Genomic DNA, 23,357 nt, shown 5'->3' with positions numbered 1-23,357 from the left:
CAAATTACACAGTGCAGGAATGAAGAGTGCGAATTATGCTTTCTGGAGAAACATGCTGATTTGCAACGTGACAAGGGCCTGCAGAGCAACAAGAACCAATCGGGGAGATCTGATACCGTGCGAAATTGGTGCGCTCAGAACATTCAACAGCAGCTCTCACTAACATGCAGTTTAGAAGAGATCTAAATATAGTCTCAACACTTAAAATGCACAAAAGTGTGCATATCTATATATATAAAAGAGCTCTTCTGTCTGTCTTTCTGTCTGTCTGTCTGTCTGTCCGTTCTCTATATGTTCGAAAGTTATGCGTACCTACACGCGCGTCACATCAAAAGAAAGCTTACGATTACGGACCGGTCATAGGCGTATTTACGTTTCGGCTGGACAAAAATTGCGCCCGCGGTATCCAAAAAACGTTCAAAATTCCGCTCATTAGCATCTCATTATCCACTCATTAGCGATAGAGTGACGTCGAGGTCGACCAATCGTATGCCGGGTTCCTGGCGCATGCGGGCGGGCCCTCGTACAGTCGAGGTGACAGGACGATTGACCAATCCTACGCTTCGGTGACCTGACGGTTGACCAATCGGTGCGTGTGTGGGCGGGCCTTATCGTTCTGAACCGAGGTGAGTGTCAGCCATCTTGATTCCATTCTTTTTCCCGCTTTCTGCATTTTTCTTTTCAAACCTACATTTCCAGCAAAAAAAATTGCTTTTATTAAATTGTTTTTAAAAAAACTTCATTCATTTGTAAATATTTTCTGTAACCTGAAGATTCTTTTTCCTACCTTTCCCCGTTTTTGTAAGGCCTCAGAACCTAGGCCTCAAAGCCTGGGCCTCTCCTGCCCAGCCACGCCCGAGCTAGGTAATTGTCCCACGGCTTCTGCTAAGCTCCCCCCCCCCACCTGTCGTCATGTTACCCGGGGCAACGGCGTCAGCCACGAGGGTCACGGGACATACACAGGGTGCGCGCACAGCAGGAGCAGCTGAGATGCGGCATCTCTCTCTGTTCCCCGCTCGGCTCGGGCGGGGGCGTGGGGCTCTCGAGAGTGCGGATCTCGGGCGGGGCTTGGAGAGCGGGAAGGGTTACCCCGGCAACCGGGCCCGCCGGCCGTCTCTCACAGCCGCAATCGGCGGTCTTGAAACCAGCTCGGGAGGGCGGGGCTCCGGAGAGCGGGAGGGCGGGGCTCCGGTGAGCGGGAGGCCGGTGCTCGGGGCTCAGGACATCGGGGGGCGGGAGATCAGGGGGGCTGGACATTGGGAGATCGCGGGGCGGGACATCGGGAGATCGGGGGACGGGAGATCGGGGGGCGGGACATCGGGAGATCGGGGGACGGGAGATCGGGGGGCGGGACATCGGGAGATCGGGGGGCGGGGCTCGGGGACTCCCCCTCTCCTCCTCCCCCCTCCCCCCTCCTCCCCCTCCCCCCCTCCTCCCCTTCCTCCTCCCCCCTCCCCCCTCCACCCCCCCTCCCTTCTCCCCCCCTTCTTCCCCCCTTCCCCCCTCCCCTCTTCCCCCCATTCCCCCCCTCCTCCCCTCCCTTCCCCCCCTTCCCCCCTCCCCTCCCCCCCTTAACCCCCCTTCCCCCAGTCGCGCTCTCTTCCCCCATCGCTCTCTCTCTTCCCCCAGTCGCTCTCTCTTCCCCCCAGTCGCTCTCTCTCTTCCCCCCAGTCACTCTCTCTCTTCCCCCCCAGTCGCTCTCTCTCTCCCCCCCCAGTCGCTCTCTCTCTTCCCCCCCAGTCGCTCTCTCTCTTCCCCCCCAGCCGCTCTCTCTCTTCCCCCCCAGTCGCTCTCTCTCTCTTCCCCCCCGTCGCTCTCTCTCTCTTCCCCCCAGTCGCTCTCTCTCTCTTCCCCCCAGTCGCTCTCTCTCTTCCTTCCAGTCGCTCTCTCTCTCTTCCCCCCAGTCGCTCTCTCTCTCTTCCCCCAGTCGCTCTCTCTCTCTTCCCCCCCGTCGCTCTCTCTCTTCCCCCCAGTCGCTCTCTCTCTTCCCCCAGTCGCTCTCTCTCTTCCCCCCCCACTCGCTCTCTCTCTTCCCCCCCAGTCGCTCTCTCCCTTCCCCCCAGTCGCTCTCTCTCTTCCCCCCAGTCGCTCTCTCTCTCCCAACAACAACATGCCCTCGAAAAAGCCTCGGCACCGCCGGGCACTCCAGCTAGTATATATATATACAGAAATATGGAATTCAGGGGTATCTGACTCTGTGCGCCAGCTCACTATGACAAGCCAGCAGATTTCTCTGCTCACTGACGAATGCCTTTAACCCTCTGAGTACTGAAGGAGTGTTTCTGTACCCAGTCACTGTGTCTCACCTCCTGGCTCCACAAAGTCTTTCCACCATCCACAAGGCACAAGTCAGAAGTGTGATGGAATACTTTCCACTTGCCGGATGAGTGCAGCTCCAACAACACTCAAGAAGCTCGACACCATCCAGGACAAAGCAGCCCGCTTGGTTGGCACCCCATCCACCACCTTAAACATTCACTCCCTCCACCACCGGCGTACTGTGGCTGCAGTGTGTACCATCTACAAGATACACTGCAGCAACTCGCCAAGGCTTCTTCGGCAGCACATCCCAAACCTGCAACGTCTTCCCGAAGGACAAGGGCATCAGGCACATGAGAACATCACCTCCTCCTATAAAATGGCAACTAAACAGGGCTTAAGTTTGGGTTAATATCAGACATGTGACCATCGCATTCAGCCAATAATGGTTCTCATTTGATATTAATCTTCGGCGATACAGGTCAGGTTTGATGAACCAAAGTGAAGTGAGTTTTACTTTGTATTGAGCCTCGCATTGTTTGATGGGCCACCGTACAAGGTGCTTTGCTCTGTATCTAACCCGAGCCATACCTGCCCTGGGAGTGTTTGATGGGGCAGTGTAGAGGGAGCTTTGCTCTGTATCTAACCCCTGCTATACCTGTCCTGGGAGTGCTTGATGGGACGCGTAGAGGGAGCTTTACTCTGTATCTAACCCGTGCTGTACCTGTCCTGGGAGTGCTTGATGGGATAGTGTAGAGGGAACTTTACTCTGCATCTAACCTGTGCTGTACCTGCCCTGGGAGTGTTTGATGGGATAGTGTAGAGGGAGCTTTACTCTGTATCTAACCCGTGCTGTACCTGCCCTGGGAGTGTTTGATGGGATAGTGTAGAGGGAGCTTTACTCTGTATCTAACCCGTGCTGTACCTGCCCTGGGAGTGTTTGATGGGACCGTGTAGAGGGAGCTTTACTCTGTATCTAACCCGTGCTGTACCTGTCCTGGGAGTGTTTGATGGGACAGTGTAGAGAGAGCTTTACTCTGTATCTAACCCGTGCTGTACCTGATCTGGGAATGTTTGATGGGATAGTGTAGAGGGAGCTTTACTCTGTATCTATCCCGTGCTGTACCTGCCCTGGGAGTGTTTGATGGGACAGTGTAGAGAGAGCTTTACTCTGTATCTAACCCGTGCTGTACCTGCCCTGGGAGTGTTTGATGGGTCAGTGTAGAGGGAACTTTACTCTGTATCTAACCCGTGCTGTACCTGATCTGGGAGTGTTTGATGGGATGGTGCGGAGGGAGCTTTACTCTGTATTTAACCTGTGCTGTACCTGCCCTGGGAGTGTTTGATGGGATGGTGCGGAGGGAGCTTTACTCTGTATCTAACCCGTGCTGTACCTGCCCTGATGGAGATTTCCTCCAACTTAATACTGGGGAGACCGAAGCCATTTGGTCCCCACCACAAACTCCGTTCCCCAGCTCCCGACTCCATCCCTCTCCCTGGCAACAGTCTGAGGCTGACCCCGACATGAGTTTCCGCCCACATATCCGCTCCATCACCAAGACCGCTTACTTCCATCCCTGTAACATTGCCCGACTCCACCCTTGCCTCAGCTCCTGCTGCTGAAACCCTCATCCATGCCTTTGTTACCGCCAGACTCGACTATTCCAACGCTCTCCTTGCTGGCCTACCATCTTGCACCCTCTAAACTTCAGCTCATCCAAAATTCTGCTGCCCATGTCATAAATCGCACTACTTCCCGTTCACCCATCAGCCCCTGTGCTCGCTGACCTACATTGGCTCCCGGTGCAGCAACACCTCCATTTTAAAATTCTCATCCTTGTTTGCAAATCCCTCCATGGCCCTATCTGTCACCTCCTCCAGCCTTACAACTCTCCGAGATCTCCGCGCTCCTCCAATTCTGGCCTCTTGAGCAGCCCTGATTATAATCGCGCCGCCATCGTCGGCCGTGCCTTCAGCTGTCTAGGCCCTAAGCTCTGGAATTCCCACCTTCAACCTCTCCAACTCGCTCTCCTTTTAAGGCGCTCCTTAAAACCTACCGCTTTGACCAAGCTTTTGGTCACTTAATACCTCCTTATGTGGCTCGGTGTCAAATTCTGTTTGATAACGCTCCTGTGAAGCGTCTGGGTGCGTTTCATTATGTTAAAGACGCTCTATAAATACAAGTTGATTTATGTTGAACTCTGGGTGCTGCTGGAATAATAAGCCCAACAGGGAGAGGGTTAAATCTCTGAGCAAAGAACAGACAGTGATAGTTTTTTCCCCCCAAGGCACACGTTATATAACTCAGTATAGATTGTTTTAATGAGCCATGTGATTGCCACAGATACGAGTAAATATATTCTGACTGATTTGGAGAGCTGCCGAGCACTGTCACCCTGCACCAGTGCCTCGACGACTCAGTCACTCCAACCACACTGAGGAGGGAATGATGCTGAGCTGAGTTGAAAGTATTTCGGGCCTACACCGGTTCCATCAACCATCTCGGTGAATGAGATCAAAGGCGGGTTCTAGGAACCCCCCTGAGGGAGGGTTTAACCCTTTGCCAACTACCTTAACAAACATTAGGAAAAAGGAAATAACAACAGAAAATGCTGGAAAAACTCAGCAGGTCAGGCAACATCCGTGGAGAGAAATTTGAGTTGACGTTTCGGGTCGAACCCTTCTTCAAAACTGGAAAGAAAAGAAAATAGATCGAAGGCAAGACTGCGATCGAACAAAAGAAGAAAAAGAGACAATAAAAGGTATTCGAAGCCAGACGAGATGGTAATAGGCCCGTGGAGGCAAAAGGCAGCTGAGATTAGGTGTGAAGTGTACTGGCAGGTAAGAGACAGCTGCCAGGTGAGAGAGAGAAACAAAAGGAAAGGAGGGGTGGGGGGGGGGGGGGGGTAAAGGAGGACCCAAAACAAAGGGGTGGAAAAAATTATAAGTAAAAAAGTAATAGGGGCCGAGGTTATGATCTGAAATTGGAGTTGGCCGTTCAGCCCCTCGAGCCTATTCACACCATTCAATTAGACCATAGCTGATCTGTATCTAAACTCCATTTACCCGCCTTGGTTCCATATGCCTTAATATACTTACCCATCAAAAATCTATCTATCTCAGTCTTGAAATTTTCAATTGACCCTCCAGCCTCAACAGCCTTTTGGGAAAGTTCCAGATTTCCACTGCCCTTTGTGTGAAGACGTCACCCCTGAACTGTCTAGCTTTGATTTTATCGTTACACCCCTTATTCTGGACTCCCCCCCCCCCCCGCCCACCCCACCAGAGGAAATAGTTTCTCTCTCTCTCCCCTATCAAATCCTTTAATCATCTTAAACACCTGAATTAGATCACCCCTTAATCTTCTCAATCTTTATATCAATGGAGGTCAGCTTACAGATCAGCCATGATCTTGTTGAATGGTGGTACAGGCTCGAGGGGCTGAATGGCCTCCTCCTGTTCCTAATGTTTGCTACGGTAGTTTCCAAACCCTTCCAACAAACATCAGGAGGGATGTTGGGCTTAGAATAAGGGGCTGCCCTTTCAAAACTGAGATGAGGAGAAACTTCTTCACTCAGAGGGTAGTAAATCTATGGAATTTGCTACCCCAGAGAGCTGCGGAAGCTGCAACATTAAATAAATTTAAAATGGAGATAGACAGTTTCCTGGCAGATAAGGGAATTAGGGGTTACGGGGAGAGGGCAGGGAGGTGGACGTGAGTCTAGGTTCGGATCAGCCATGATCCTATTGAATGGCGGAGCAGGCCCGAGGGGCCGTATGGCCTACTCCTGCTCCTACTTCTTATGTACTTATGTTCTTCATCGGAGGCAGTCGTAAGTAACGTGCTCCCTCTTTATCTTTCAGTCCCCATCACAAACTCCTTTCCCTAGCCACCGACTCCATCCCTCTCCCTGGCAACTGTCTGAGGCTGAACCAGACTGTTTACAACCTTGGTATCGTATTTGAACCGAGGTGAGCTTCCAACGACATATCAGCACCATCACAAAGACTGCCTATTTCCACCTCCCTAACATCGCCTGACTCTGGCCCTGCCTCAGCTCACCCGCTGCTGAAACCCTCATCCATGCCTTTGTTACCTCTAGACTTGACTATTCCAATGCACTCCTGGCTGGCCTCCCATCTTTCACCCTCCGTAAACTTAAGCTCATCCAAAACTCTGCAGCCCGTATCCTAACTCGCACCAAGTCCTGTTCACCCATCATCCCTGTGCTCACTGGCCTACATTGGCTCCCAGATAAGCAACACCTCGATTTTAGAATTCCCATCCTTGTTTTCAAATCATGGCCTCACCCCTCCCAGTCTGAGTAATCTCCTTCAGCCCTACAACCTCCCGAGATCTCTACGCTCCTCCAATTCTGCCCTCTTGAGCATCCTCGATTTTAATTGCTCCACCACTGGTGCCCGTGCCTTCAGCTGCCTAAGCGCTGGAATTCCCTCCCTAAACCTCTCCGCCTCTCTATCTCTCTTTCCTCCTTTAAGTCGCTCCTTAAAACCGACCTCATTGACCAAGCTTTTGGTCACCTGCCCTAATATCTGTGGCTTAGTGAGGAAAAGGTGGGAAAAAAGAAAGACTTGCATTCATATCATGCCTTTCACGACATCAGAAGGTGCTCCACGATACTTTTGAAGTGTGGTCAGCGTTGTAATGTCGGAATCGCAGCAGCCAATTTGCACACAACAAGGTCCCAGAAACAGCAATGTGTTAATGACCAGATAATCTGTTTTTAGGTGTTGGTTGCTGGATAAATATTGGCCATAACATCAGGGAGAACTTCCCTGCACTTCTGCGAATATATAAACCATCCGAACACCTCGATTAGATTCCAGCCTGTAACTCACTCCCAGGTATCCATTATTCTATATATAAACCATCCGAACCCCTCTATTAGATTCCAGCCTGTAACTCACTCCCAGGTATCCATTGGCCCAGAAATTAGGTTTGGGGGCTTGCCGCGCGTACAAGCCCTCGATGTGCACTCACCCGGCGCGCCGACATCTGAAGCCTGGGCCTGCTTGGAATTCCTGTCACTGGCCCGGTTCAGCTGTCGGCGCGCTGTGCTTGCCTGATCCAGCGGCGTAGTTAGTTCGATGTGCCGGCTGGGATCAGGTGAGCACTGTGCAGCCAATCAGGGGAGGGGAAACTTCATTCATGAGTTTGATAGTAAGAACTGTCAAACTCATGAAAAGTACGGGCGCCCAAAAGACTAGTTTAACTTCAAATAAAATTTTAAAAAACATCCCAATAATTAAATAAACTATAAATAACTTTTAAAAACTATTTTAAACAATTAATCAAATTTTTGTAAAAAAATAATTTTTAAAAAATCAGGTCTAAAACTACACTTACCTTACTGTAAAGTCCTTAAAAACAATAAAGCTGTGGAAAAAATGTTATAATTTTAAGTAATAGACCACTTACCTTAAAGAATGAAGTCCTTACGTCTCCTTTTTACATTCGTAAAAAGGAGAGGCCCTTACACACGCGCAAACCTGTGGAAAAAAAGGAATTTCAGCGCGCACGCGCAGACTCCTGCGCGCACGCGTTTGTCCTCTGAACCGCTTGGTTCAGAGGACAGGAAATGCCGGATTTCCGCGCATGCGCTGTGCATGCTGAAAACCGGCACTTCCATCGGGCCCACGCGTGAGTACCCCGTCCGTACTCACACGTTGGGCCCGGAATTACTGGGCCATTATTTTTCTATATATGAATAAACTATCTGAACCCCTCGATTAAATTCCAGCCTGTAACTCACTCTCAGGTATCCATTATTCTAAATATAAACCATCCAAACCCCTCGATTAGATTCCAGCTTGTAACTCACTTCCAGATATCCATTATTCTATATATAAACTATCTGAACCCCTCGATTAAATTTCAGCCTGTAACTCACTCCCGGGTATCCATTTTTTCTATATATAAACCACCTCAACCCCTCGATTAGATTCCAGCCTGTAACTCACTCCCAGGTATCCATTATTCTATATATAAACCATCTGAACCCCTCGATTAGATTCCAGCCTGTAACTCACTCCCAGGTATCCATTATTCTATATATAAACCATCTGAACCCCTCGATTAGATTCCAGCCTGTAACTCACTCCCAGGTATCCATTATTCTATATATAAACCATCTGAACCAGCCTGTAACTCACTCCCGGGTATCCATTATTCTATATATAAACTATCTGAACCCCTTGATTAGATTCCAGCCCGTAACTCACTCCCAGGTATCCATTATTCTATATATAAACCATCTGAACTCTCGATTAGATTCCAGCCCGTAACTCACTCCCAGGTATCCATTATTCTATATATAAACCATCTGAACTCTCGATTAGATTCCAGCCCGTAACTCACTCCCAGGTATCCATTATTCTATATATAAACCATCTGAACCCCTCGATTAGATTCCAGCCTGTAACTCACTCCCGGGTATCCATTATTCTATATATAAACCATCTGAACCCCTCGATTAGATTCCAGCCTGTAACTCACTCCCAGGTATCCATTATTCTATATATAAACTATCGGAATCCCTCGATTAGATTCCAGCCTGTAACTCACTCCCAGGTATCCATTATTCTATATATAAACCATCTGAACCCTTCGATTAGATTCCAGCCTGTAACTCACTCCCGGGTATCCATTATTCTATATATAAACTATCGGAATCCCTCGATTAGATTCCAGCCTGTAACTCACTCCCAGGTATCCATTATTCTATATATAAACTATCGGAATCCCTCGATTAGATTCCAGCCTGTAACTCACTCCCAGGTATCCATTATTCTATATATAAACTATCGGAATCCCTCGATTAGATTCCAGCCTGTAACTCACTCCCAGGTATCCATTATTCTATATATAAACTATCGGAATCCCTCGATTAGATTCCAGCCTGTAACTCACTCCCAGGTATCCATTATTCTATATATAAACTATCGGAATCCCTCGATTAGATTCCAGCCTGTAACTCACACCCAGGTATCCATTATTCTATATATAAACCATCTGAACCCTTCGATTAGATTCCAGCCTGTAACTCACTCCCAGGTATCCATTATTCTATATATAAACCATCTGAACCCTTCGATTAGATTCCAGCCTGTAACTCACTCCCGGGTATCCATTATTCTATATATAAACTATCGGAATCCCTCGATTAGATTCCAGCCTGTAACTCACTCCCAGGTATCCATTATTCTATATATAAACCATCGGAATCCCTCGATTAGATTCCAGCCTGTAACCCACTCCCAGGTATCCATTATTCTATATATAAACCATCTGAACCCTTCGATTAGATTCCAGCCTGTAACTCACTCCCGGGTATCCATTATTCTATATATAAACCATCTGAACCCCTCGATTAGATTCCAGCCTGTAACTCACTCCCAGGTATCCATTATTCTATATATAAACTATCGGAATCCCTCGATTAGATTCCAGCCTGTAGCTCACTCCCGGTATCCATTATTATTCTTTATATAAACGCTCTGAACCCCTCGATTAGATTCCAGCCTGTAACTCACTCCCGGGTATCCATTATTCTATATATAAACGCTCTGAACCCCTCGATTATATTCCACCCTGTAACTCACTCCCGGGTATCCATTATTCGATATATAAATGCTCTGAACCCCTTGATTAGATTCCAGCTTGTAACTCACTCCCGGAGTCCATTATTCTCTATATAAACCATCTGAACTGCTCGATTAGATTCCAGCCTGTAACTTACTCCAAGGTATCCATTATTCTATATATAAACCACCTGAACCCCTCGATTAGATTCCAGCCTGTAACTCACTCCCGGGTATCCATTATTCTATATATAAACCATCTGAACCCCTCGATTAGATTCCAGCCTGTAACTCACTCCCGGGTATCCATTATTCTATATATAAACCATCCGAACCCCTCTATTAGATTCCAGTTTGTAACTCACTCCCAGGTATCCATTATTCTATATATAAACCATCTGAACCCTTCGATTAGATTCCAGCCTGTAACTCACTCCCAGGTATCCATTATTCTATATATAAACCATCTGAACCCTTCGATTAGATTCCAGCCTGTAACTCACTCCCAGGTATCCATTATTCTATATATAAACTATCTGAATCCCTCGATCAGATTCCAGCCTGTAACTCACTCCCGGGTGTCCATTATTCTATATATAAACCATCTGAACCCTTCGATTAGATTCCAGCCTGTAACTCACTCCCAGGTATCCATTATTCTATATATAAACTATCTGAATCCCTCGATCAGATTCCAGCCTGTAACTCACTCCCGGGTATCCATTATTCTATATATAAACCATCTGAACCCTTCGATTAGATTCCAGCCTGTAACTCACTCCCGGATATCCATTATTCTATATATAAACCATCTGAACCCTTCGATTAGATTCCAGCCTGTAACTCACTCCCAGGTATCCATTATTCTATATATAAACTATCTGAACCCTTCGATTAGATTCCAGCCTGTAACTCACTCCCGGGTATGTGCTGTGCTTTCTGGATGATGCCAGTCGAACCTGTGAGATTCTGGGCAGAGGAGCGGCTGATATGCTTTGTTTTTGCCAATCACAGCTGTGAACTTTCCCAGCAGGGAGCCTGCGAGTCTGGCAGTCTGATTGATGGCTACAGCACGCTGTACTCCCTCGGCTCTCTATAGGTCAACCTTAGGTTTTTTGGCATCTAAGTTGGATTGACAGGGAGGGCAGAATCGTTTGCACCTGACATTTTGTCGAGAGTCAGCAGTGTCACGAGTGCAATGCTAACACATTAGCTTCCATCGCTCTCTCCCGAGGCATTAAGGAGCCCGTGGAAGGACACTAATCAAAATGGATGAGTGGTGAAGGCACATTACGTCGGAGTTATGTAGGCTCCTTGTTTAAGAACATAAGAAGATAAGAAATAAGAGAAGGAGTAGGCCATTCGGCCCTTCGAGCCTGCTCCGCCATTCAATGAGATCATGGCTGATCTTCGGCCTCAACTCCATTCACCGGCCCTATCGCCATATCGCTTGATGCCCTTACTAGTCAGGAATCTATTGACTTCTGTTTTGAATATACTCAATGACTGAGCCTCCACAGCCCTCTGGGGTAGAGAATTCCAAAGATTCACCACCCTCTGTGTGAAGAAATTTCTTCTCATCTCAGTCCCGAATGGCCTACCCTTTATCCTGAGGCTGTGGCCCCTGGTTCTAGACTCCCCAGCCAAGGGAAACATTCTCCCAGCATCCACCTTATCAAGACCTGTAATCATTTTGTATGCTTCAATGAGATCCCCTCTCATTCTTCTGAATCCAAGAGAATACAGGCTTAGTTTACTCAATCTCTTCTCATACGACAGTCCCGCCATCCCAGGAATCAGTCTCGTGAACCTTCGTTGCACTCCCTCTATGGCAAGTATATCCTTCCATAGGTAAGGAGACCAAAATTGTACACAATACTCCAGGTGTGGTCTCACCAAGGCCCTATATAATTGGAGTAAGACTTCTTTACTCCTGTACTCAAATCCTCTTGTAATGAAGGCCAGTATACCATTTGCCTTCCTGATGGCTTGCTGCACCTGCACATTCACTTTCAGTGACTCATGTACAAGGACACCCAGGTCCCTTTGAGCATCTGCATTCCACAATCTTTCACCATTTAGGAAATACTCTGCCTTTCTGTTTTTTCTACCAAAATGGATAACTTCACATTTATCCACATTATAATCCATCTGCCATGTTCTCGCCCACTCACTGAGCCTGTCGAGATCCCCTTGAAGCCTCTTCACATCCTCTTCGCAACTGACACTGCCACCTAGCTTTGTGTGATCAGCAAATTTGGAAAAGTTACATTTAGTCCCCTCATCCAAATCATTGATATAGATTGTGAATAGCTGGGGCCCAAGCACCGATCCTTGCGGTACCCCACTAGTCACAGCCCGCCATCCTGAAAATGACCCGTTTATCCCTACTCTTTGTTTTCTGTCTGTTAATCAATTCTCAATCCATACTAGTATATTACCCCCAATTCCATGTGCCCTAATTTTGTTCACCAACCTCTTGTGTGGGACCTCATCAAAGGCTTTCTCTACTCCACTAGTTACATCCTCAAAGATGGTTTGTCAAACAGGATTTCCCTTTCATAAATCCATGTTGACTCTGCCCAATCTTACTATTAGTTTCTAAGTGCCCAGTTATTGCATCCTTTATAATAGATTCCAGCATTTTCCCAACTACCCAGTTTCACTTCCCCCCACCACCCAACGCATCCCCCCCACCCCCACCACCAACCATGGCAACAAGCAGTGACCTGCAACTTATTAGTGGGCTGACAGATTCACAGTCAGCTTCAGTTGGTCACAGACGTGGCAGGGTCTGAGATACTAGACACACAGGTGGATGTGCTCATTCAGACACATAGCCCCACACACCACAGATATCCCCACACATCGCAGATATCCCCACAGACCACCGAAATCCCCACACACTGCAGATATCCCAACACACCGCATATATCCCCACACATCGCAGATATCCCCACACACCGCATATATCCCCACACACCAGATATCCCCACACATGGCAGATATTCCCACAGACAACCGAACTCCCCGCACACTGCAGATATCCCAACACACCGCAGATACCCCCACACATCACAGTTATCCCCACACACCACAGATATCCCCACACATCGCAGATATCCCCACAGACCACCAAAATCCCCACACACTGCAGATATCCCAACACACTGCATATATCCCCACACAGCACAGATATCCCCACACATCGCAGATATCCCCACACTGCAGATATCCCCACACAATGTAGATATCCCCACACCTCACAAATATCCCCACACACCGCAGATATTCCCACACACCGCAGATATCCCCAACCACCGCAGATATCCCCACACACCGCAGATATGCCCCACACCGCAGATATCCCCATACACCACAGATATCCCCACACACCACAGATATCCCTACACACTGCAGATATTCCCACACACTGCAGATATCACCACACACCGCAGATATCCCCCACATACTGCAGATATCCCCACACATCGCAGAAATCCCCATACACTGCAGATATCCCCACACACTGCAGATATCCCCACACACCGCAGATATCCCCACACACCGCAGATATACAGGTACATATGCCTGGTTATGAATGACCAACACAGATAAAAACAAACATGCAGACTGATGTACAGGCGTATCTGTGCGTTTCCCTGTAGATCTGTTTCTGTATATCTGTGTATTTGTGCGTTTATCTCTATATTTGTGGACATGTCTGTCTATGTATGCATATTTGTGGTTTTATATACTTTTGTACATCTGTATCTGTATATATCTACATCTGTTTCTATGGCTGGCAATGTGTTTAAGCATGTCACACACTCTGGATGTAATTGTAACTTAACTCGCCGAGCAGGAAGCCCACGGGACCGGGTGGAACATCGGTTTTACACCTCGCCTGCTATTAAGCTCCACCGAATTCAAGGGAGAATTTGGGCGGGGGGGTGTAAAACCAGCGTTGCCCCCGATCCCATCAGTTTCCCGCCGGGCGGTTTAGGTTAATACTACCCCTACGTCTTCAATCACCATCTCAAAGCCTCCTCGAAACCTTTCTTTCTGCCCTGTCTCTGTTTTTTTCACTGTTTTATCCTAGGAACAGTAGGAACAGGAGGAGGCCATTCGGCCCCTCGAGCCTGTTCCGCCATTCAATGAGATCATGCCTGACCTGTATCTTAACTCCATTTACCGCCTTGGTTCCATAATCGTTAATACTCTTACCTAACAAAATTCTATTAATCTCATTTTTCAAATTTTCAATTGGCCCCCCAGCCTCAACATCTTTTTGGGGGAGAGAGTTCCAGATTTCCACTACCTTTTGTGCGAAGAAGTGCTTTTTGACCTCACCACTAAATGGTCTAGCTCTGATTTTAAGGTTATGCCCCCTTGTCCTGGACTCCCCCACCAGAGGAAAGAACTTCTCTCTATCTACCTTATTAACTCCTTTAACCATCTTAAACACTTCAATTTGATCACCCCTTAATCTTCTATACTCCAGGGAATACAAGCCCAGTCTCTGCAGCCTGTCCTCGTAATTTAACCCTTTTAGCCCCGGGATCATTCAGGTGAATCTGTGCTGAACACCCTCCAAGACCAAGATATCCTTCCTGAGGTGCGGGGCCCAGAACTGAACGCAGTGCTCCAGATGGGGGTCTGACCAGAGCTTTATACAACTGCGGCAGCATTTCCAGCCCTTCATAATCCAGCCCCCCTTGTGATAACAATCCAGGATAAAGGACAGGACCAGGATTGGGGTGTCACTCACATTCACTCACCGCGTAGGCTACCCGGGTGAGGTACCAGAGGGCAGCCGGGGCTATACCCCAGTAAGAGTCAACGCCATCAGGAGAAAACGGGAGTCAGCGGGGACGGAGGCAAGAAGAAGAGGAAAGAAACCCATTTAGATTGATGTACTTTTTGAAGTGTAGTCACTGGTGTAATGTAGGAAGTATGGCAGCCAACTTGCGCACAGCAAGATCCCGCAAACAGCAACGTGACAATGATCAGATTATCTGTTTTGTTGATGTTGGTTGGGGGATAAATATTGGCCAGGACACCGGGGAGAACTCCCCTGCTCGTCTCCGAACTAGTGGCCGTGGGATCTTTTACATCCACCTGAAAGAGCAGACGGGGCCTCGGTTTAACGTCTCATCCAAAAGGCGGCACCTCCGACAGGGCAGCGCTGGAGTGTCATCCTAAATTTTTGTGCTCAAGTCTCTTGGAGTGGGATTTGAACCCACAACCTTCTGACGCAGAGGCAAGAGTGCTGCACACTGAGCCACACCAAACATCTCTGATGTTAGGAAATCTATGGTGATGTTCGGACATCAATCCTCAATGTGACTGTATGGTCACTATATGAGTTTTCAGTGTTTTCACTGGGAGGTACACCCATTAGAAGTTATGTCTGGGTGGAGGGAAGTACTGAGAATGGGTGTCCCGGTTCTCCACATCTACTCCGCAACTATTTTTCATTTACATAAGTGACCCGGACTCGGAACCTGCAGTGGATTCGGGGCAGGCAGATCAAAAATTACAAAATAAGTTGGACAAAGTATGTGTGGACCAACGGCAGATGGGAATTACACAGAATTTACAGCACAGAAACAGGCCAATCGGCCCCACTGGTCTATGCCAGCATTTATACTCCACATGAGCCTCCTCCCACTCCAATTCCCTCTGCCCACCCTGCCCGCATATCCCTCTATTCCTTTCTCCCTCATCAAGCCTCCCCTTAAATGCATCAATGCTTTCTGCTTCACTCACTCCATGTGGCAGCGAGTTCCACGTTCTCACCATTCTCCGTGGAAAGAAAATCCTCCTACATTCTTCATTTCATCTGTTATATTTCTCCCCCCCACCCCGCCACATTGTTCTGGACTCATTTGCAAGTGGAAAATTTTTCTCCACATCCACCCTATCAAACCTACGTTATTTTAAAGACTTCTATCAGGTCACCCCCTCAACCTTCTCTTTTCCAGAGAAAAGAGCCCCAGCCTTTCCTGATCGGTTCATCTTCTCAATTCTGGAAACACTCAGAATCACAGAATCACAGAAACCCCACAGTGCAGATAGAGGCCATTTCGGCCCATCGAGCCTGCACCGACACATATCCCACCCAATCCCCATAACCCCTACACCAACACATATCCCACCCTATCCCCGTAAACCCAAGTATTTAATCCCCCTAACACTAAGGGTCAATTTATCATGGCCAATCAACCTAACCCGCACATCTTTGGACTGTGGGAGGAAACCGGAGCACCCGGAGGAAACCCACGCAAACACGGGGAGAATGTGCAAACTCCACACAGACAGTCACCCGAGGCCGGATTCGAACCCGGGTCCCTGGCGCTGTGAGGCAACAGTGCTAACCACTATGCCACCGTGCTGCCCCTGTAAATCTTTTCTGCCCTTTCTCCCGTGCCTCCTTTTTGCAATCTGGAGGCCAGAACTGTGCACAGTGCTCCAAGTGTGGTCTAACCAAGGCTCGATATCAGTTTAACTTTACCTCCTTGATTTTGCAATCTATTACTGTAGCATTGAACCCCAGTACTTTGTTCACATTCTTGATCAACTTGCGTTACTATTTTTAGTGATTTACGTATCGGTGTTCCCAGATCGCTTTGCTGCTCCACTCCATTTCGTTTCTTGAGTTTCAAGAAATAAGTGGCCCCCCTTATTCCTCCTAGCAAAAAGAACCGCCCCATCTTGCTTTAAGACTGTGGTGGAACTGAGTATCAGGCGTTGCGTGTAACGGGCGGCAGATCCGATACCGCCCGTTTAGCGCCACCACTTTCTGCCACAAATTTCTAGGCCCAAGTGAGTTATGTCCACTTCACAAGAGAAGTTACTTGACCTGCAGAGCAACAGGGGAGGGCGAAGGATGTCGTGGAAGAGAAAGAATAAATACAGGTCATCACAGCAGTTTTCATGAGACTGAAAGAAAGAAAGATGTCCCAAAGCACTTCACAGCCAATGAAGTGCTTCTTGGAGTGCAGTCACTGTTGTAATGTAGGAAACGCAGTAGCCAATTTGCGCACAGCAAGCTCCCACAAACTTAATTGGACCAGCCACATAAATACTGTGGCAACAAGAGCAGGTCAGAGGCTGGGTATTCTGCGGTGAGTGTCCCACCTCCTGACTCCCCAAAGCCTTTCCACCATCTACAAGGCACAAGTAAGGAGTGTGATGGAATACTCTCCACTTGCCTGGATGAGTGCAGCTCCAACAACACTCAAGAAGCTCGACACCATCTAGGACAAAGCAACCTGCTTGATTGGCACCCCATCCACCACCTTAAACATTCACTCCCTCCAGCACCGGTGCACTGTGGCTGCAGTGTATACCATCTACAAGATGCACTGCAGCAACTCGCCAAGGCTTCTTCGACAGCACCTCCCAAACCCGCGACCTCTTCCACCTAGAAGGACAAGGGCAGCAGGCGCATGGGAACAGCACCACCTCCAAGTTCCCCTCCAAGTCACACACCATCCTGACTTAGAAATATATCGGCCGATCGTTCATCGTCGCTGGGTCAAAATCCTGGAACTCCCTCCCTAACAGCACTGTGGGAGTACCTTCACCACACGGACTGCAGCAGTTCAAGAAGACAGCTCACCACCACCTTCTCAAGGGCAACTAGGGATGGGCAATAAATGCTGGCCTTGCCAGTGATGCCCACATCCCATAAGTGAATAAAATAAGATAAATGACCAGAAAATGTTCCTTTAGCAATATTGGTTGAGGGATAAATATTGGCCCTTTTAAACATTTTAACTTCCCACCCGGCCCAAACCCACCCATTTTTTGCTGGTTAAAATTACCCGCTTGGCCTCAGTACTCCGTCCAGTGCTGCACCTACCCAGTGAGCCCTAGGCCACCTGCGGTGGTTATGAATAAAGTACAACACAGTCATCAGAAAGAAGAAGAAAGAAAGAACTTGCAATAATACAGCACCTTTCACAACCTCAGGATGTCCCAAAGTGCCTTACGGCCAACGAGGTGCAGTCACTGTTGCAATCTATTGAAACGTGGCAGCCAATTTTTTGCACAACAAGATCCCACAAACTACAACGAGATAATGACCACCAGATAATGTTCTTTTAGTGTTATTGGTTGCGGGGTAAATATTGGCCAGGGCTCCCCAGCTCGTCTTCAAAATAGTGACACCTTAGGAGGAGGGGAAGGGAAGGGAAGAAAGGAGCGTATCAATGGGATAATAAAAAGGATTCAGTGCCCTTGCGGCGTAGCTAATAACTTTATATCTCCTCTTCTTGCAGATGTGCGAGGACCACCTACCCATCGAATATCCTACAACCAGTTACCCTACGACCGCCCCATCTGGAACCCCAAATTCTGCGTCATCTCCGGAAATCAGCTTCTTATGTTAGACGAGGAAGAGGTATGGGGAGGGGGGGAGCGGTGGGCGGCCGGTGGGGCGGGGGGGGGGGTTTGTGGGAGAGGGTGCCATCTGAGGGGAGGGGGAGCACAATGGGGTGGTGGGCCGAGTGCAGCTTTGGTTTTATTTATTAATTCCCGGGATGTGGGCGTTGCTGGCCAAGCTGGCACTTATTGCCCGTCCCCTGGCTGCCCTTGAGGTGCTGGTGGTGAGCCGCCATCTTGATCCGCTGGTAGAGGTTCAATACAACTGAGTGGCTCACTCGGCCACTTCGGAGGGCAGTTAAGAGTCAACTACGCTGCTGCGGGACTGGAATCACGTCTAGACCAGACCGGGTAAGGACAGCAGGTTTCCTTCCCTAAAGGGACATTAGTGAACCAGTTGGGGTTTTTTTTTTAACCACAATCCGACAGCTTCACAGTCACTTTTACTGACTTTTTATTTCTGTCTGGGTTTGGTTTCGGCGTCGCAAACCTTTTTTTGTTCCGGGAGGGTCGGAATCCCAACCGCGCTGCCTCACCCAGTGATTGTGGGGGGGTGCCAGGCCGGTGCCTGCGATTTCGCCCTCACGGTGAGCTGCTGCTTTCACTCTGGGCCAGTTGCCAAGCAGAGGCCAGGCATTCTCCGCACCACTGGGCCCCAGAAGAAATAAAAATCACAGGGCCCAGAGCTCCATTTTAACCTGCTGTGGGATAACCCTGGCTCCTGGTATCTTATCGTAGAGAACAAAAATGGAGCAGCACTGATTCCCTGGGAATCCACAGGATAGGCCCATGAGCTAAGGCCCAGAATCAGATAGAGCAGAAAGTAGGCCGAGGGTCGCATGTAGTGGAGCAAGGCCTCATTATCATTGCAGATAATGTTGTTTACTAAGGGGCTGGTTAGGCCTGACCTGGTGTACTGTGTACAGTTCTGGCCACCTAATCATAGGGAGGACATTACTACCTTGCGAGGAGAGTTCGAGATGATCTAATGGTTAGTTTTCAAGATGGTGATGGTGGGAGTTGGTCCAGGTAAATTGCTCACTGCGGTGTTAGGTTCTGATACAAGTTAGACATTAGGGAAAGTCAGAGGAGGAGGGAAATTCCATGCAAAGAGATTGTCGGATCCATTAGGGGGTGGGGAGGCTGTTGGCGTGACCAGTGTGAACAGGTTTGAGACAGTTCAATGTTTTTCCGGAGCAGGAAGGGATTGAGGGATATGGTGAGAAGGTGGGCTTGATCCAAGGAAAAGGGATGGGCTTGTTACGCTTAATAGGATCTTCCTGTTCTTAGAAACATCAGCAATTAGAACACTTCTGGATTTTTCCTGCCTTTTACATGTCCCGCACCACGTCCAACTTGCCCACCACCCCTGCCCTCGTTGACCTACATTGGCTCCCGGCCCACCAATGCCTCAAATTTAAAATTCTCATCCTCGTGTTCAAATCCCTCCATGGTCTCGCCCCCTCCCTATCTCCGTATCCTCCTCCAGTCCTACAACCCTTTGAGAACTCTGCGCTCCTCCAACTCTGGCCCCTTAATCATCCCCCCGCTTCCTTCTCCTCATTGTTGGTGGCTGTGCCTTCAGCCATCTTGGCCCTAAGCTCTGGAATTCCCTCCCCCTCCTTCTTTATGACGCTCCTTAAAACCACATCTTGGACCAAGCTTTTAGTCACCCCTAGGTGTCCACCTTGGCTCAGTGGGTGGCACCCTCGCCTCAGAGTCAGAAGGTCGTGGGTTCAAGTCCCGCTCCAGAGACTTGAGCACAAAATTTCTGCTGACATTCCCAGTGCCGTGCTGAGGGAGCGCTGCACTGTCGGAGTTTCTGCCTGTGCTGAGGGAGCGCTGCACTGTCGGAGTTTCTGCCTGTGCTGAGGGAGCGCTGCACTGTCGGAGTTTCTGCCTGTGCTGAGGGAGCGCTGCACTGTCGGAGTTTCTGCCTGTGCTGAGGGAGCGCTGCACTGTCGGAGTTTCTGCCTGTGCTGAGGGAGCGCTGCACTGTCGGAGTTTCTGCCTGTGCTGAGGGAGCGCTGCACTGTCGGAGTTTCTGCCTGTGCTGAGGGAGCGCTGCACTGTCGGAGTTTCTGTCTGTGCTGAGGGAGCGCTGCACTGTCGGAGTTTCTGCCTGTGCTGAGGGAGCGCTGCACTGTCGGAGTTTCTGCCTGTGCTGAGGGAGCGCTGCACTGTCGGAGTTTCTGCCTGTGCTGAGGGAGCGCTGCACTGTCGGAGTTTCTGCCTGTCAGATGAGCCGTTAAGCCAAGGCCCCCATCTGCTCTCTGAAGTGGAAGTAAAAGATCCCGCGGCCACTATTCAAAGAAGAGCAGAGAAGTTCTGGCCAATAGTTATCCCTCAAACAACATCATTAAAAAACAGAGGATCTGGTCAGTTAATGAATTGCTGTTTGTAGGAGCTTGCTAGGTGCAATTTGGCTGCCACATTTCCCTACATTACAACACTTAATTAAGTACTTAATTGGCTATGAGGCGCTTTGGGACATCCTGAGGTGGTGAAAGACACTGTATAACTGCAAGACCGTCTTCCTTTCCGAAGGTCTCCTCCTTTGGCTCAGTGTCAAACTTTGTCTGATGACCCTCCTGTGACACCCCTAGGGGACGTTTTCCTACATTTTTTTGTTATTCGTTCATGGGATGTGGGTGTCGCTGGCAAGGCTGGCATTTATTGCCCATCCCTAGTTGCCCTTAAGAAGGTGGTGGTGAGCCGCCTTCTTGAACCGCTGTAGTCCGTGTGGTGAAGGTACTCCCACAGTGCTGTTAGGGAGGGAGTTCCAGGATTTTGACCCAGCGACGATGACTTGGAGGGGAACTTGGAGGTGGTGGTGTTCCCATGCGCCAGCTGCCCTTGTCCTTCTAGGTGGAAGAGGTCGCGAGTTTGGGAGGTGCTGCCGAAGAAGCCTTGGCGAGTTGCTGCAGTGCATCTTGTAGATGGTACACACTGCAGCCACAGTGCGCCGGTGGTGGAGGGAGTGACTGTTTAAGGTGGTGGATGGGGTGCCAATCAAGCAGGCTGCTTTGTCCTGGATGGTGTCGAGCTTCTTGAGTGTTGTTGGAGCTGCACTCATCCAGGCAAGTGGAGAGTATTCCATCACACTCCTTACTTGTGCCTTGTAGATGGTGGAAAGGCTTTGGGGGGTCAGGAGGTGAGATACTCGTCGCAGAATACCCAGCCTCTGACCTGCTTTTGTTGCCACTGTATTTATGTGGCTGGCCCAGTTAAGTTTCTGGTCAATGGTGACCCCCAGGATGTTGATGGTGGGGGATTCGGCGATGGTAATTGCATTGAACGTCAAGGAGCGGTGGTTAGACTCTCGCTTGTTGGAGATAGTCATTGCCTGGCACTTCTGTGACGCGAGTGTTACCTGCCACTTATCAGCCCAAGCCTGAATGTCGTCCAGGTCCTGTTGCAGGCGGGGCATGGACTGCTTCATTATCTGAGGAGCTGTGAAAGGCGTTATATAAGTTGTCCTGGTCGTTGAAATCCAGGCTCCCTTCCCGAGCTGCAAGGACACGAGGACGCGCAGTTACCACCTGGGCCATTGGGGGGCGCTCTGAGCCCAACTGGGCGGCGTGTGCGGGTGGGGAGAGAGGGGAGGGGCCTGATTCAGAGGCCGTTGCCACGGAGTCTCCTGGGAAACCTGATCCTGTTTAATTTCTCCCTCTCTCTCTGATGGGAGGGCACTTATCAGCTGCCTGCGAACTCTCGCTGTTGACCAGCCCACCCTGGCTGCAGCGACTCCAGGCCCATGAGTGCGTTGCGTGTGGTCCCTGATTCGGCACTTGTGTCTCATCAAGCGTAATTTCAGGCGATAATGACTGCAATTACATAACCAGCAGTGCTGACCCCACTTCCCCTCGCAAACCACTCGACTGCAGGCAACCAAACCCCCAGCAAGTTGCAGTCGCCAACAATCCCCGCCTGCAGTCTCACCCTCGTAGGTGGATTCTAACCCTTGCAGTGCTGGAAGCCTCTTTCACTTCAACCAGCATCGCCTAAAAAACAGATGCTCTGGTCATTTAGCAGGTTGCTGTGTGTGGCAGCTTGCTGTGCGCAGACTGACTGCTGCCTTTCCCTACATTAGGACAGTGACCACACTTCAAAAAGTACTTCATTAGCTGTGAAGCACTTTGGGACGTCCTGGGGTCGTGAAAGGTGCCACCACTCGGTGCCTTAAACTATATGTGGCAGAAGCTTGGGTTGTTTCTTAGCTCCATCCCTCCCTTCACCTTAGCGTGTTGATAGATGCTGGTCATAGAGTCATAGAGTTATAACGGCACAGAAGGAGGCCATTCGGCCCATCGAGTCTGTGCCGGCTCTCTGCAGAGCAATCCAGTCAGTCCCATTCCCCCCGCTCTATCCCCATAGCCCTGCAGGTTTATTTCCCTCAAGTGCCTATCCAGCCTCCCCTTGAAAACATCGAGTGTCTCCGCTTCCACCACTTCCGTCGGCAGCAAATTCCAGGTCCTCACCACTCACTACGTAAAAAAAGTTTTTCCTCATGTCCCCCCCCGAATCTCTTACCCAAAACCTTAAATCTGTGTTCCCTAGTCCTTGTACCATCAACTAGTGGGAACAGCCTTTCCCCGCCTAGCCTATCCGAACCCATCATAATCTTGTACACCTCTATCAATTCACCCCTCAACCTCCTTTGCTCTAACATACGAACATACGAATTAGGAGCAGGAATAGGCCACGCGGCCCCTCGAGCCTGCTCCGCCATTCAATAAGATGATGGCTGAGCTGATTACTCCACATTCCCGCCTACCCCCGATAACCTTTCACCCCCTTGCATATCTACCTCTGCCTTAAAAATATTCACCACCCTCTGAGGAAGAGAGTTTCAAAGACTCACGACCTTCTGGGAGAAAAAAATTTCTCCTAATGAAAACAAATCCAGCTTCTCCAACCTGTCCTTGTAGCTAAGATCCCCCATCCCCAGAACCATTCTGGTGAATCCCCTCTGCACCCTCTCAAGGGCCTTCACATCCTTCCTAAAGTGTGGTAACCAGAACTGGATGCAATACTCCAGTTGTGGCCTAACCAGCGCTTTATTATAAAGATAAAATAGGTGTGCAGTCAACAACAGCAGCAAC

At 49.3% G+C, this 23,357-nt stretch overlaps 1 protein-coding gene across 2 annotated transcripts in view; it reads left to right on the top strand.

The window, feature by feature from the left end:
* Positions 1-23,357, top strand: part of LOC147095740 (ras/Rap GTPase-activating protein SynGAP-like) — a 756,836-nt gene that overhangs the window by 9,884 nt on the left and 723,595 nt on the right. Inside the window, exon 2 of one of the 2 annotated variants that reach the window (XM_085974794.1) lies at positions 18,150-18,271. In XM_085974794.1, coding sequence (XP_085830920.1) covers positions 18,254-18,271 — 18 coding nt within the window. In that variant the 5' untranslated portion in view covers positions 18,150-18,253. Of the gene's footprint in view, positions 1-18,149; positions 18,272-23,357 lie in introns of those variants that run through there. The other variant, XM_085974793.1, reaches the window with a different exon arrangement.

The sequence above is a fragment of the Somniosus microcephalus genome, unplaced genomic scaffold (assembly GCF_052327205.1).
Source record: "Somniosus microcephalus isolate GS21.2 unplaced genomic scaffold, FLI_Smic_1.0 unresolved_chr1, whole genome shotgun sequence".
NCBI lineage: Eukaryota > Metazoa > Chordata > Chondrichthyes > Squaliformes > Somniosidae > Somniosus > Somniosus microcephalus.
This window is presented reverse-complemented; position numbering and strand designations above follow the sequence as displayed.